This window comes from Zootoca vivipara, chromosome 3 (assembly GCF_963506605.1).
Source record: "Zootoca vivipara chromosome 3, rZooViv1.1, whole genome shotgun sequence".
In the NCBI taxonomy this organism is placed as follows: domain Eukaryota; kingdom Metazoa; phylum Chordata; class Lepidosauria; order Squamata; family Lacertidae; genus Zootoca; species Zootoca vivipara.
Genome location: NC_083278.1, coordinates 44,660,633 through 44,677,483, shown reverse-complemented (window position 1 = coordinate 44,677,483; position 16,851 = coordinate 44,660,633). Strand labels below are relative to the sequence as shown.

Genomic DNA, 16,851 nt, shown 5'->3' with positions numbered 1-16,851 from the left:
TAGAATGCCAAAAGCTCCAACTGTCCCCTTCATGGCTGTCAAAATCATCAGCTTTCCTTGACAGTTTCAAAATGCAGTTACTCAGTTTCTGTACAGAAATAAGCAGCACATTAAAAACATGGTCCCCTCTCCAGAAAGGCATCTTGCGCCTGAATTTCTAAGAGCTTCCCTTTGAAAGGTCTCCACAGAACTCCCAGGCCACTCTTTAACCCTTCCACCACCATTTCAATGCAGTATTCCCTGTCTTGGGAGCTGTCGGATTCCAAGAACATTTTAGAGAACAATCTGAAGATACTTGTTCTAACTTCTTTGCCCACCGGGTAGTAATCAGTGCTAGTCCTACTCCTGTGCAAATCTGTTGAAGTTAATGGGCATTATTAATTTATGTGGGTTTACTCTGAATAGGACTTAGCCCAATACAACCCACGGTTCAGATTTTTTAAATAGATATACACATATGGTAAATAAAGCAAAGGAATGAAATTCTGCTTGTTGGCAACAAGGTGGTCTTAAGCACACCTTAACATGCCTGTATCAAATAATTTGTACAAGGAAAAAACTGACTCTTTTCATCTGTGATGATTTAAAACTAATTGTGGGTAGCTGGCCCAATGAGAGCAACTATCAAAAATTCAGAACGAGTCCTGTGAAATGTTATAGTAATACCTTTTGACCGTTAATACCATGAAGCTTGGAGGAAAGGATATGATGTATGATTTCTTCTGACCTGTTGCATTCTAAGTGATGTCCCTCTCTAAATAGTCACAAGAAGAACAACGGGTGCATTTGGGGAGTTGTGGATGGAACACAGATTGACAAGGCATGCTTTTGTTTTAATTAAACCACATTTCTGCACACTACAAAGATTGTGCAGAGCGTGTTTTGATTTCTGTAGTTAGTGCTTTGGGCTAGTCTCAGCTGGGCCATTTTACTGATAGAAAGGACTTATCAAGTACACAGAACTGGTTTTCCAGTATGTGTCAGAGAGGATAATAGGAAAGGAGGCAGTTAGTGTAAAACTAATGACTGTTATGTGACTTTCTGCTAATTCCTCACCTCCACACATTTTATTCTACCTTTCTCAAAGAAGACGAGTAGCCCTTTTATCATTACAGCAACCTTATAAACACCATCCAGGGAGCTTCAGGGGTGAACAAAGTCTTCTGGGTTCACTATGCCACACTGGCCTTTAAGCCTGTGTTTGGATGTCGGAGAGGCTTCAGTTTGTGCTATTGATTTGGATAAGGAAAAGCCCCATTAAAATGAAATATTTTTAGAGACAATAAACATTGCACTTCCTCGCCTTCCTTATAGCACATTGTATTCTGTTTATTTATTTATTTAACTTTCAACTGGTTTCTTTTCCCTTTTGCCCCCCCTTCTTTTCTAGGCACAAGAATGGTGAGCCCTGCTTCTTTAAGAAAATTGCTGGAGTCTTGCAAAGATCTTTCCTTACTTGACGTGTCCTTCTGTTCACAAATTGATAATAGAGTTGTCCTAGAACTGAATGCCAATTTTCCTAATGTGCTCATCAAGAAGAGTTTCACTCAGTGACTCACTTCATATGCTGCTATATGGAATTGATTTGACAATTCCGTTTCCTGCGAATTTGTGCTGACTTTTTTCAAAGAAAAATATTCTGTGAATAATGGGGAAAAGTTAACTCTTCTTGACATGAAGGTTAAACGTCAAATCAAAGATTTAAAATGTGATAAGCCATTATTCCGTGTACAGTTTCCAGTTACTGTACTTCACAAGTGGACCTCCATATTTGAACTAGAAAGAATCATGTAAATGTAAGGTGGCATACATTTAAATGCATATTAAGGAGCATTCAAGGCTGCTTGGATTTTAACAGTGAAATAAGCTTGTAGCAAAAACAAAGCAAGAAATAAAAGAGAGACCTCAATTTTTAAGTTTTAGCAGTAGTCTTTTGTCTCTCATTGCTTCTACCTTCATTCTTGCTACAAGTAGTTCTACCCAGGGACTGTAGGATTGCACCCCAATAAACTAAACTTTTAGTTACACATAAAAATCTGTGACCTTCTTAGTTAATCAAAGAGCTGACAGACTAAAGATCCTGCATTATATGATACAAGTTCTATGGGTGTCTCTTGCTTTTAGGAATCCTAGCAACTTAAGCATCAGGCTATTGCCAGCCATCCTTATTGATGGTTTCTCTCTCCACTTACACTACTAGGTTGAGTCTAAGGATGGGGGAACCAGTGATGGTGCAGAAGAAAAGGCTTTGAAAGACAAAGTAGATACAAAGCAAGCCAGGAGAAGTTGGCCCATCACTAATTATCAGTCCTACATTTACATATCTGATTTTCAGATGTACAATTAAAGTATTTCTGTAGCTATATAATAATCCCTTTCAATTAGACATAGACTTCCAAGTTTAAAAACACAACAAATATTAATCTGATAGATTATGATTGAAACAATGATAATAAAAGATTACAATTTAAGAGGAGACAAAGGAGAAACCCCGTGCACGGATTCAACCTCGTGTTTTTTCCAGTTTCTGCATGTTTTATGCATCCAGCAACCACATCTCGTTTGGATTTATTGCAAGGTGGGGGAACACTTCATGTTATAGAGTCCCATATGGTTGGAAGCAAAGGTTCCATCCTTGGTAGGATTATTCTGTTGGAGAAAGCCAACTTTTGTAAGCAAATGAATATGAATATTATTTATTAGTGTAGCTGAAGCCATTACAAAAAAACAAAATTCATAAAACACATTACGCAGTTAAAACAATGATTTAAACCAGAACTGAAATCAGTAAGTGTGAGATGGTATAAAATAGTTGTACGTATTTCTTTTATTTTAATGAATCTTTAGCATGTGTAAGTTTCTCTGGATTGCATGCTTATTCTGCTGATGTTGCGTCTTATAGTAAATACCAGTAAGACAACAGGATTTCTATTCCAAGACGTCTGCTGCAGCAGTGAATAGTACCCCCCAAAGCACTGAAATTTAAAATGAAAAAGGAGGGACTATTGGAGAAAGACATACAGTGGTACCTCTACTTACGAATTTAATGCGTTCCGAACACACATTCGTAAGTCGAAAAAAATTGTAAGTTGAATCCCATAGGAATGCATTGGGAGGAAAAGTTCGTAAGTCGAAGCAACCCTATCTAAAAATTCGTAAGTAGAAAAAATCCTATCTAAACTGCATCCAAGATGGCGGACGGAGCTCCGTTCGTAAGTAGAAACATTCGTAAGTAGAGTTATTCGTAAGTAGAGGTACCACTGTAATTTCAACCAGAAATAAATCTCAGCTGTCAGTTCAGTCATAAATTAAGGCTCATTTTTTACTCAACTATTTTTTTTACTAAAAATGGGCAGGTGGAACCACTTGGTTCATTTCTACCACTTTTCCTGAAACTTTTCTACAAGCCTGCAGAAAATGCTAAGTAGGGTGTGTTGGTCTGCACTCCTACACAGAGATCACCATAGGGTATCGTGCTTGTTTCTTCCATTTTGGCTTTTCTTTTAGGGAATTGGAGATAGCAGGATTGCTTAGCTACTGAAATCCTTGGTTGTGTCTCTTCCCCCACCTCCATTGTGAGGTCAAGTATGTGATAACACAATCGTGTACCTGCCTGTAGAGGATTGTTACTGATATCCAAGAGGTATATAGAAATAACTACAGCATTCTTTGTGATCGTGGTAACTGGAGAATTTGTTGCCACAATCATGAAAATCGCCGCTGGCTGCTTTACATGCTATGCAGCTCACATTAAAGTTCCTTCATGTGTTGGTTTACCAACATATATAGTCACATGTGGACACAATAAATACACCATGCATGTGTGAACCAGGCTTTAAAACATTGTACTTTGCTGACAGATGGCTATCCTAAAGTTGTTCTGTAAAGATATTTTTTATTTTGCATTTTTTAAAAATGTTACTTTATAAATTATATCCAGTGTAATTAAGAATTATATATGTACATACCTGTGACAGAAGAGTGCTTCATTGAACCCTGTATATTTGCAGATGTTAACATTCTAAAATAAGCCTTGTTTTATGTAAGGATGTGCATGTTTATGTTTTCTTTGCAGTTAGATAAACACATTTTTGTTTAAATATTGTTATCACTATAGTGTTTAAAACGTGTGCCTTCTGTTTTTACAATCAGTAATATGTCTAAAGACAATGGATTATTTTCTCCATGTAAATTAGGCTAGGAACGCAAGACTTGTCCAAGAACAAATTAAACTCTTTATTCAGACTTCTGTGGCTTGTCAGATAATATTCACTGGTACCGTTCAAATGATTTGTAGACTGGCATTAACTGGAATGTTCAGAGAAGACTAAGTGTGGTCTGGTTAAGAGCAGTAGACTCGTAATCTGGGGAATCTGCTTCACGTCTCCACTCCTCCACATGCAGCTGCTGGGTGACCTTGGGCTAGTCACACTTCTCTGAAGTCTCTCAGCCCCACTCACCTCACAGAGTGTTTGTTGTGGGGGAGGAAGGGAAAGGAGAATGTTAGCCGCTTTGAGACTCCTTAGGGTAGTGATAAAGCGGGATATCAGATCCAAACTCCTCTAAGGGTGCCACCAGACAGCCACTATTTTGCTCAAGGGAGCTTTGTGAAGCTAAAGTGGATTAAAAGTCTCTGTTGCCCTAGTGAATTTATCCACTGTAAAAAAAAAAAACCTGACATTTTGTAGCTTGAAAAGTGGCCAGGAAATGCAATGAAAGTGTAGGATGATGCTCGTTATATAACTGTTCCTCAAACAAATCAGAATGAATTCACAGCAAAGGTTAGATGCAGTCTATCCTCTGCATAAGCTATGTGCAAGCAAACTAGGATGAATAAACAGGTTGTCTGGAGATGACTTGAGGTTCAAATTAGATCCTACATTGACTTCACATCTGTGCTCTTCTAAGTATAGGTTTTTACAACTCAAATTGCCAGCACAGAAATCCTGGCTACACCCATGGAAGCCATCAATCTAAGATTACATTTATAAGCATAGCCTAGAGGAATTTTACAACACAGTCAAATTGATTGATTGATTGATTGATTGACTGATTATTAGGCAGCATCCCTTCTACCACTATTAGGTTTTTTTTATAAAAAAAAAAGACTAATTTGTCCATATTCTTCTAACTCAAAAAAGAAAGGAAAAAGTATTCTGCATCCGTTGAGGATAATGTTTTGCTTCAGAGTGTTGGAGAGTAGATAGTGGTGGTGGAGAAGTCTTTGTGTATTTTCAGTTTGGTCCTATCCCATATAAAATATCTAGTGCTTTAGAGGGATTTTTTGAAATGAAAAAACATTAGGTCTTAAAGTAAAGTATGGTGTTTGTAAATAAGATTTTTCCCCCCTGTAAATTTGAACACACAAATCCTTACGGAAATACAAGATTGGTAATTTTTGAAATCACACCAGTATGGAATCACACCACACACCGTATGGAATAAGAACCGCAAGAATTGAAGAAGAAATAAATTATCTTTTTACTGGTCTGAAAACTAAAGGTTTAGACAAGAGTGCTACCACAGCATATTTTTTTCCTGGACCCTTCCCCAAATCCTCATGTTATATCCATTTCCCACAGAGCAATAAGTTTTTAGATGAGAATCCCCATTACAGAGCTGCTCCTATTTTCACCAAATGGAGAAAACCTTCATAAAAATATATATACTTTAAAAAAGTTTTATGATATACAGTACATGGTAGCAGGGAACACCATTTATTCTCCCAAAAAGTTAGATGAGTGCTTTGGGGCTTAAGCGGTGCACTTGACCTTGAACCTCTCTCTAGAAAGGACAAATGTCTCTAAAGCTGGATGGGGAACATTATTCATCTGGATGGCCACATTGCCTTCAGAGAACCTTTCAGGGACCACATACTAGAGGTGGGCAGAGTCGGGAGTGAAAGTGTGGAACAATGGAAGTGACCCTTACCGTAGTTATATGTGGCGGGAATGTGGTCTACTGTAAGTCAGAAGTTTCTACACACACATTTTTCAGTTCTCCATCCATGCGAGCGAGAGGCATTATTTATGGTTCAGGGACACCTTTCATCTGGGCAAAAGCACTCCGTGAAGGATTGGAGAAGGGCTAGTGAGGGTCATGGCTTGGAGAGGGGACGGGAGAAGTCTGAAGACTGCATTTGGCCCCCGAATCAGAAGTTCCCCATCCCTGTTTTGAGGAAGCCCTAATGCCACAGACACAAGGGAAACTTTTAAGTTACGCATTATATATGAGCTTTCACATGTGATGTGAAAGCCACTTCTGGAACAACAGTGGAAGTTTAGTGCTCATTTTTGTGTTCTTGGCTTGCAGAAAAACAAAAAACAAATCTGTCTGCAAATAATAATTGAAATGAGTGCTAAACTTGTGCTATATTTCACTACAGGCCCACTAAAGTTCACTATAGTTCCGGAAGTGACTTTTATATCATGTGGAAGCTCAAACTAACAGCAGGGCTTGTGTGAATACATGGAAGCAAACAACAGAATGCGATGGAGAGAACTTGAAGAGGCATGTATCCCAAGATGGATGGGAGATGGGAGAGAAAGAGAGATCAAATACAATGTGGAAATTAACAGAGAAATATCATGAAAATGGAATTAACTGCCATGGGAACACAGCTTGGGTGTCCCTCTGCCACCCACTTTTCCAGCCTCAGCTGCAAGGCAGAAGAAAGGCATAGAAATTACTGTACTATTTATGGCTTGCAACTCACCAGCAACAGCTATTAATTGGCAGCCTTTCCCTCAAAATAAAAATGGCAATTTTGGATCACACTGTGTTTTGAAGTGTGCTTAACAAAAACACTGGTACCATCTTGCTGCTTTCCTGTGAACCCATTCCAATGTGTCTTCGGTCTTAAAGTGTGGGTTTCTGCATCACTTTCCCAGGACCCTTGGTATTACTGAAGTTTGGGGGAGAGAGAGCAACAGAGAAGTTTTCAACAACAACAAAAGTTTGGATAGAATATTTGTTCTTCAGGTAAAGGTTGGGTTCTTTATGTTGTATGATTCTATTTGTGGCATTATTTTTTGCATATTAGAAGCTGGAAAATGTTAAAACTATCATCATAATCATTAGCATTTAAAGGGCTTGTATTACATAAAAGACAAAAGAACATCAATAATAAAAAACACATTAAGTGCATGTTCAAGGGCTAAAAAAGCAGAGTTGATATCAATGAGTGGAAAAGTGAAATTGAACTGAAATTTTGTTTCATGCAATTGATAGCCACAATTAAAGTTAAGCACTTATTTCACTCATTATAATGCACATCAATCTCTGACTTTTGTCTTCTGGGTTTCTGGGGGTTTTCCTGTTGTTATTCTGTCTCTCACAGCTACAACAAACCTACCATTAAAATTATGGACTGGTCATTTCTTCGTCAGAGGACAAATGGGCAAATTTAGCAGGGGATCAAATACTTTTTCTCCTCACTGTAAGTAACATGGGAAAGTGCCTGTAAATGAAGCACTGAGAACATTTTTTTTCATATTCCCCAGGAAATTATAGGTATCTCAGATAATATTGTAATTGTTTCAGTTTCATTACTAATTGTTTCAAGACTATTTAGAAAGAGAAAATATAAAGATTAATCTAGTGAAGTGCCTAGACTAGAATTTAAAAGGAGAGAAGGAATGAAATTAAATAAAAAGTGAAAATGGGCTGCGGAATAGACTAAGAGGATCAGCAAGAAGAAGAGAGGAAACAAAGAAACGCGTGCTGTAAATAACAGGAAGTAATTTTTTATCTATATTTTTTCTTTTTCACTTTATTCGTGATAATATTGCTTGTGTGTTTTTTTCTTCTTCTTGTTTTTTCTTTTTCTTTTATAAATTAATTGAGTATGTATATAATTTGAATATTCTTATTATTTTTGGTTTTTTCGTTTTCCTTAGCTATGTATGCGTTTTCCTTAGTTATGTATGTGGTTTTTTTCTTTTAAAAAAATTTGAATAAAGATTTATTTTTAAAAAAAAAAATAATAATTGTTTCACCAATTCGGTTTCTCTGCTGCTTGTATAAGATAGCTATTGAAATATTATTCTGACTGGCTGGTTTGGTTTTTTTTTTTTTTGCTAAATTAATTCATCTTTCTCTTTTGACTGAATTTATTGTGAAGTACTTAGTGTGCAGATCAGAATAAATGGTGTGCCTCTGTTCACTAGCCTCTCTTACATGTTTTTAGAAACACTTAATATAACCAAATTGTGTTGCAGAATTGTGACTACAGAATGGTTTGAACTTAATTGCTATTACATAATGCCTTATTATTAGTTTCTGGTTTGTGTTATACACACACACACACACACACACACGCAGAGAGAGAGAGAGAGAGAGAGAGAGAGAGAGAGAGAGAGAGAGAGAGGCACACGCTCCTTCAAAGAGAGTTTGTGAAGCAGAATATGGAAATAGCCAAGATAGCTTAAGAATTCCTTTGAAGAAAAAGCCAGTGGTGAAGTACTTGCAAAAGTTAGATGTAATGGCTGTTGTAGTTTGCACACATCCTATAAAATCATTATTACTAATATATTCTAAAAACTTTTAAGGGGTTGGCAATTTTATTTTGTTAAGGATGATGAGAAAACTCAAACAACTCCATTTTGTTGTTGTTGTTGTTGTTGTTGTTGTTGTTGTTGTTGTTGTTGTTGGGTCATATCCTAACAATGAGGGAGGCCTGGAAATGAGGTCTCTGGAGTGATGTTCGACACAGCCCTCTCTCCCTATGCTAAGAGCCTGTCCAAGACTCTTATATCCATTGGTAATACCTTTTCTACCCCTGGGCGATTTGCTGGGTATGAGAGAAGAAAATGAAATATTGAACTAAGGCTGTCTTTTTTAAAAATTAAAAAGTCAGATGTTTTTTGAGAAAATTACGTACGTGTTGAATTGAAGCAGGGACCCCTGAAGTATTTCAGGACACCTTGGCAATTCAGGTGTTTTATTTAATGCAGAATACAAGTGTATCCTGAAAGCAAAAAGAGTATCTCTAAGCTGGCCATAACACTACTGGACAAGGGTGGGTTGGTGGGGAAAGGGCAAGCAAACACCAAAGAGGGAAGAGAGCATGTAGGAAGACCTCTTCTGTGACTCACAGGTCAATCCTGTAATCAAGGCCAGCCCTCCCATGAGGCAAAGTGAGAAGACCACCTCAGGCAGCAGGATCCACAGGGACAGCAGATCCAACCTCCAATGAATGCATCAATTGCTGCAGTGGCTGTGATGTGGTCCTTGGAGGCTAGATCTGCCTCTTCCTTAGTAGCCTCACTGTCTCTACAGTGGTCTCTTGGCTGCTGGTCTCCTCCCACCCTTGCTCCAAATGTAGTTTTGGGTTCCTGGTGTAGATCTTCACTCACCCCTTCTTACCTGGTGGGTGGTTCAGCCATCCCTTCACAAGAGCCACATGGCAGTGCACCTGTGTGCATGCACACACAGAAATACAAACTACACACTCATACACATAGATTTGCTGCATCAAACAGAACACAAGCACATATTTAGCACATACACAGAGATGCAGGCACACATCTTCTTTGGCGATCACTCATAGCCGAGTAAGATTGTCTTCCATAAACACGGTTTTAACAATGTGTCCGTAAGTGACTGTGGAGGCCAATTCTGGATCCAAGCAGCTTTTCAGCAATGCGATTGACAAAGAAAGCATGTCTGTTCTTTAGCAATCACTCTCTAAAGTGATAAAAATCACTTTATATTCTGATCAGATCAAGAGATAAAGTTCCAGGGGGCTGAAAGGCCACTTCCTGCAGCTTGCTAGATCAGATTCAACCAATGGGCTGTGGTTAGCCTGTAAGTAGAATGAATTACTTTACCTGGAAAGTGGATCCCTTAATTCTTCCCTTTCCAAAATCAACCTTAAAGGTGTCTAGCACAAACAGCCCAGAGCTATTTGCATGTGGCAGGTTTTCCTAGGGGCACCTCACTCACATTTGCAATTTTCACACCAATTACCTACGATACACTAGGAGAGATTTAAGTAGTTCTCATCCTAAAATGGTAATGGCTGCCCTTGCAGGAAAACCACTGCATTCTGAGATTTAACAGGATTCATACCCTCAGAATGTGCATCCTGGCCTTAAAATTTCATCTATTCTGCCGCTAAATCTAAAATCTATATATGTTTCCTTTAAAAAGAAAACAAACAAATAAAAGGATGTCATATAGAGGCGGGTGAAAGGTTGTTTTCTGCTGCTCCAGAGAAGCGGACACGGAGCAATGGATTCAAACTACAAGAAAGAAGATTGCACCTAAACATTAGGAAGAACTTCCTGACAATAAGAGCTGTTCAACAGTGGAATTTGCTGCCAAGAAGTGTGGTGGAGTCTCCTTCTTTGGAGGTATTTAAGCAGAGGCTTGACAGCCATATGTCAAGAATGCTTGGATGGTGTTTCCTGCTTGGCAGGGGGTTAGACTGGATGGCCCTTGTGGTCTCTTCCAACTCTATGATTCTAAACTTTTTAAATGGCTCTATCAACTACTGAGAGTCTACTTTACCTGCAAATTTCATTCGTTTCTGTCAAAGGGTTATAGTTAATTTTTGATATCCCAATAATAAATGTGGGTAGGGAGGATGAAATGGACTTGGACACCTAGGGGAAACTGAGGAGCCTCTGAATTGTTCTGAGCCAAATCAGGTGGTTTTACAAAGCGTCGAATCCGGATCTGAACCAAATCTTGCAGTTGGTGCACACTTTTACCTAGGTAGCCAGACACTTGCATTCAGCCTGTGGTTAACAGTTTCTTGTGCACTTTCCCAAAGAGGAAAGGCAACCAAGTTACTTATTAACTAGAATGAAATGGTGAATCCATCATAGCTTTAGTTACAGGTAGGTAGCTGTGTTGGTCTGAGGTAGTAGAAACAAAATTAAAAAATTCCTTCTAGCAGCACCTTAGAGACCAACTAAGTTTGTCATTGGTAGGAGCTTTCGTGTGCAGGCACACTTCTTCAGATACACTGAAGCAGAAGTCACCAGGCGCTTATATATAGTGAGAGGGTGGGGACGGGTATTACTCAGAAGGGTGGTGGGAATGGGTGATTGACTGATTGATAGCTATTGACGACTGTTAACGACTGCAATTGGTCTTATTTTGATATCCCAATAATAAATGTGGGTAGGGAGGATGAAATGGACTTGGACACCTAGGGGAAACTGAGGAGCCTCTGAATTGTTCTGAGCCAAATCAGGTGGTTTTACAATGCATCGAATCTGGATATAAGACTTCATGCACCTGCTTCCATTAATTATTCAAAGAATTTCAAGAGCAGTTTAAAGTTAAGCTTTGCATTGTTTTGTTTTATCTCAAAGGAGGTATTTTAAAACAAAATTTTAATTGCTAATGTGCTACAATCATGTTGAGCTTGGCTTGTGTGCTTTTTTCTCAATACTTGGCCTCAGGCCAACATCTTTTCAAAGATCATCTAAAATGTATTGTCCTGTTTCTGCTGTTTCCAATGGGGGGTAGTTTTTATGCAATATCAACCTATGTCTCTGTGTGTGTTACTCAGGCAAGATCATGTCTCTGATATCCTTAAAATCATAGTAGAATGGTAAGGGCAATTAGTGTGTTTGCAATGCAAATGATACAATATCATGAATTGTATCTTGGGGGGGGATATTTGGAGGTATATTTGTATGTTCCTTTTCTGTGTTGGGAAGAAAACAAATTTATATTTACTATGGGGTGTTTTGGGGGGGTGTGGGGGATGCTGCCAAAAGGGGAAGATACAAATGGAACTGAGGAGAATAAAACATATTTGTCCAGTGTTTAACACTGCATGAATAGTGGGAACAAAAGTCACTTAAACTGATCAGTTCCATTGATTATAGGTAGAAAATACGCAAGTACAGGGTGATTGAATCTAGCCCACAAAAATGAAGGGAAACTAGCAATCTATCTGTGTATATGTTCATGGCATCATTTGTGTACACACTACAGTTTAGTGTGTGTTCAGTGTGCTCCATGTGCTGTTTTTGTTTATTTGTTTGCTTGAGCATTGTACATACAATGTCAGCCCTGATCCAAACATACTGTTTCTTTCAATTAGTTAATCCATATTTTTCATAAGCCTCTTTTGATGCGAAAAGATATCTTAAAACTCAATAAATTTGCACTTCAGCACAAATAAAAGGAGGTATGAACATCACCTTTCTTGGAGGGATGGTTCCCCAACCACAGTGATGTTTCAGTGGGTGTGTACCACAGCAGAGCATCTGCTCTGAGTAAAACTTGGTTGATGAATAACACCAAATAATAATGATGTGATCAGTGCAATTAATCGTGATTTTATCATTTCAGTTTCTGCTGGCAGAATTTGAAGGTTTTAAATATAGGAGATGTAGAAAAACATTATTTAGGACAAGTACACGGCCTCTTACAGAACAACGTAAGCAAAAAGAAGAAGAAAAAGAATACTGTATCTGTGCATTTTCCTTATGACCACAATTTATTATTACAGTACTCTGAAGCTGACTATCCTTAATGCAGAAATTTGTATCTTCCCTCTTTGCGCGTGTGAATGTACTGTGTCTAATAGAAAGTACACAACACTTGGTATTTAACTTTTTATTGACTTGCACGCATGAACACACACACACACATCCTTAGGTGCTTCCGAAAGACCAAGTCCTTGCTGGGAAACAATGACCATGGCAGGGATATGAGACAAATCTGTTTTCACCTCCTAGGCAGCTGTGTTGAGAGATGCTGTAGCTGAGCTGTAGTCGTACTGCACTTGGGGCAGAAACTGCTTGCTTGTTTATAGGAGTGGTGTAAAAGAACCTAGACATAAATTAGAACATTGCTTACTTCAAGTGTCAGTTTCTCATGTTGTTGAGAGAAAAGAGTGTGTGTGTGTATTAATATAGTACTATTACAGCTCATATCATAGGATGCCGTCTCTGGTCTTCAACTGGTGGGTCACAGCAGGAGGGCTATTGCCATGCAAGTATGTGGTAAAAGATTAAGAAATGGGTTCCGAAATGCTTGTCCTGGTTGAAAGTGGGTTTGAGGTCTGAAAAGGTTGAATATACCTGCTGTTGACAATGGATCGAAGAACTACATTTCAGGAGGAACATTTGTAACAGGTCGAGGGACAATGTTTGCTAACTGAAAGGCAGTTGTTTCATCTACCTAGTTTGCATGTCCCCCCCCCCTTTGTGGGAGGATTATCAGGCTAAATATGTTATAGAAATGTTTGGCACAGCTAATCTGAGATGTAAATTGCTGTATAGTACAAACCTAAGGACTCTACTTACCCTAAAGTGAAGCAATCATCACACTCTTCCATAGGGCACTGGTCTTGGCACATGATTAGGCCCGCATGAAACATTTCTGTGCTACCCAAGGCTCATAGGGATTCTAGAAAGGTTTGGAATGTCTCTTTCACGTGTGTGTAAGATGGCATGTTGATCCACATCAAGAATAAGTGATACCATAAAGAAAGGTGATATCTTTTTATTGGACAAATTTCTGAAGTTCAAGAGGGTCTCATTAAAAAGAAGAAGATTTGGCATCTTTTTGGTCATTACACATTTCACATTTTCCGATGCCTCCTTCAGGACAGATGGCATCACCTTGAACACTTATACTGGTTAATCCAGAGCAGTTTCAGAGCACACCATACATTTCCATGGAAATTTATTATCTCGAAAAAGTTTGTCCTCAACTTCAGAGGCAGGCCACAGTTAGCCTCTAGCGAATCACCTTTGACTACTGACATTGCTTTAGAAATAGGCTTGCAGCTACATGGTGGCAGATGTGCCCTTGCCTCTTTCTGCAGCAACTAGGGGGAGAAAAAGGTGATTTGTACAAATAAGCTCAGCGAACGTAGGAAACACTTTGAGAATTGAATGGCTTATAGCCCTTTGAGCAATTACTTTAGGGTGGCTCCACATCATTCAATTGGATTCTTCAGGGCAGGGGGACGTATATGGAGGAGCCCATGTGTTTTCTAGGTGTCACCAACTTGCGATCGTTCAAGGAAATGTATTTTAATTTAAAGTATTTAAAATTGTCTAGATGTCTGCTGGTAGATTGCCTTCTTTGTGGAATATTTTGTTAGGTGTTGGCTGCTTAACTGTTTAATAGTTCTTAGCTGAAAGTGCATTCCTGCCAAGCTCTTGTTATAAGAGCTTTAGGAAAGAAGAGGCAGAAATGATAGCGATCCTGCTTATGAGCAGCATTTCCCCCTACTGTGTCTTAAACAGGAATGATTCACTCCATGGAGAAAACTGTACACCACCACTACCAGCAGTAACAACAATGAAAGAGAGAGAGAGAGAGAGATAAAGACATGATGTGGTGAGCAAAAAACCCCACGTAATCCAGAACCACCCCAGAGATAATAATAATAATAATATGAGAAAGCTAAAGCCCATTAGGGCTAGTTGAATAGATAGGGGAGCATGTGGAATTTGGATGCCTTGTGAAGGGAAGGCCGCATTCTTCTATCCGACTATCAAGCAAGTTGTTCCGTAATTAAAGGCAGCTTTGAAGCAACGTTGTCAGGGGGTGGTTTGAAGGGAGGGGGTGAGCATCTCCCCAGTCTTCTTCCTGTAACAAGAAGGAAGAAACACAGGCTGCCTCTGAACCTTCATATGCTGCCAAAGATTTCCAACAAAGAGCATGTTTGTGAGAGGTTTCTCTTTTTTTAAAGAAAACAAAAAGTGTACCCCATCAAGAGAAAGACAGACATACTGGCTGGCTAGGTATGCAAGCATCAAACCACTTACACCAAAGTATCCCTCTGAAATACGTGAGCCCATTCCTAGGATGAATGGTATAAGAACAGCAGCAATTAGGTGCATGTTTAGTCATGTACTGGAAACACTGTGTGTGTGTGTGTGTGTGTGTGTGTGTGTGTGTGTGTGCGCGCGCACGCTGATACACACATGCATTATACTTATATGCTTATACCCAAAATGCTGAATGTACTTCACACACATTTTGTGTTGTGTAAGCCGTGTTGGGGAAAAAAATGTAGAGTGGGATATAATTTATTAATAAAAATGATAATAATAAAATAAATTATTTAAATAATCGCCACCACAGGATGAAAATACTCGGGCCAGTATTTTCATCTCTGTTTTACTGATGGTGAGCTGAGTCTGAGTCACAGCAATGTGCCTAAGACAACTCTGAAGCTGTGTCTTGAACAGAAGGCATCTTTGCTTATAGTTTATGCTCATATCCATCATGCTGCAGCTGATAGATGAATGTGAATAAGTAACATCCAATATGTGCATAATGTGTACATTACTGGGATAAAATGGGAACTACCCATAGAAAATGGCTAAAGTCAGAAAAGGCTTGCTTCTCCTTAGACCATATATTGTTTACGTAAAGATTCTCTAAAGAAAAAATGGTATAGGTGAAGAACGTGCCCATCACTTTGAAGGGTGCAGACAGACATACACATAGTGTATGCTATTTGGTGAACTGGGTAGGGTTCCAATCTACTGCTGTCGTACTGTATCTCAGATATAACAGAGATTTTTATTTTTATTTTTAAAATAAATTTCAAGAGGGAGGACTTAAACAGTTTTTAAAAAATTGATTTCTCCTGCCCCCAAGTTTGTGTCTGAGCGTGTTCATACGCATATGAAGAAAAGAGGGCTATGTTTCACCAGTCCTGAAAACAAAGTCAACGTTTCTGGCACATTCCTGATTATCAAGATAAGAAGGATAAGCATCACAACTTGAAACGGGTGTTTCTGTGCTTAGAACATCTGTTTCACACCCATTCTGAATCCTAAATTATCTGGGTAACATCCCCACCTTTTCATCCTGTGAACTCTTCCATTCTTAATGTGTTTCTAAACACAGGTTGCATAATACAGTGAAGTTATCATCAGTGATATGGAGAACGGGAAAACAGGAGGACACACACACACAATTTGTGTATGAAGTCTTTTTCAAGAACCTGGAGTTGTTTCTGATGCAAACATTTGTGATCTTTGTGGAATCTGGGAGGCTTGCTGTGCAATCCTATGCATATTTACTCTGAAGAAATTTCCAGTGTGTCTAGTGGGGTTTGCTTTAAAGTAAGTGTGCGTAGGATTGCAGCCTTAGATTCTAATTACTAGACTACAGCTCTCATTTGAACTGTACTGAATCTTGATAGAGATTGTAGCAATTTTCAAGGATGGTGGAATTAGAATATTCCCCCAAAAAAGAAGTAGTGGAACAAAGCATGCACTATCCAAGATAAGTGAATATCAAATGTCTCATCATGGAAATGAGAGCAAACTTGGATTTAAAAAATAGATTAGACTATAAATATCAACATAGGGATATGCCACTTGAAAATTCTTATTTAAGTTGAAACCTAGACAGCTGCTGTTCATATACTACATCAACCTCCCTAAGGCGACAACTCAGTCTCATATACCAAAGGAGCATCAACACATCTCAAAGGCTACAATATTCTTTTTAAGCTACACCAACTGGAAAGTCACTACAACAGTTCTTTTGCTGGATGAGGATCAGGGCAGGATTTTTGGGAGATGTAAAATGATAGAAATAGCTACTGTGGGACAGGCACACACAGCTCCTATTTTGGGGACTTGATCCCCAGGTATCAACTTTGTGGACAGGTATCATTGCAGGGACATGGGTGGCACTGTGGTCTAAGCCGCTGAGCCTTGGGTTTGCCGATCAAAAGGTCGGCAGTTTGAATCCCCGCGACAGGGTGAGCTCCTGTTGCTCTGTCCCAGCTCCTGCCAACCTAGCAGTTCAAAAGCACGCCAAAAGTGCAAGTAGATTAATAGGTACCGCTCTGGCAGGAAGGTAAATGGCGTTTCCGTGCACTACTCTGGCGTCAGTGTTCCGTTG

At 39.0% G+C, this 16,851-nt stretch overlaps 1 protein-coding gene across 3 annotated transcripts in view; it reads left to right on the top strand.

Moving 5' to 3' along the window:
• Nucleotides 1-5,092, top strand: part of FBXL4 (F-box and leucine rich repeat protein 4) — a 28,354-nt gene extending 23,262 nt beyond the window's left edge. For all 3 annotated transcript variants that reach the window (XM_035109343.2, XM_035109345.2, XM_060272608.1), the window contains exon 8: nucleotides 1,391-5,092. In XM_035109343.2, the coding sequence (XP_034965234.2) occupies nucleotides 1,391-1,554 (164 nt within the window). In that variant the 3' untranslated portion in view covers nucleotides 1,555-5,092. The remainder of the gene's footprint in view (nucleotides 1-1,390) is intronic.
• Nucleotides 5,093-16,851: the final 11,759 nt, after the last annotated feature.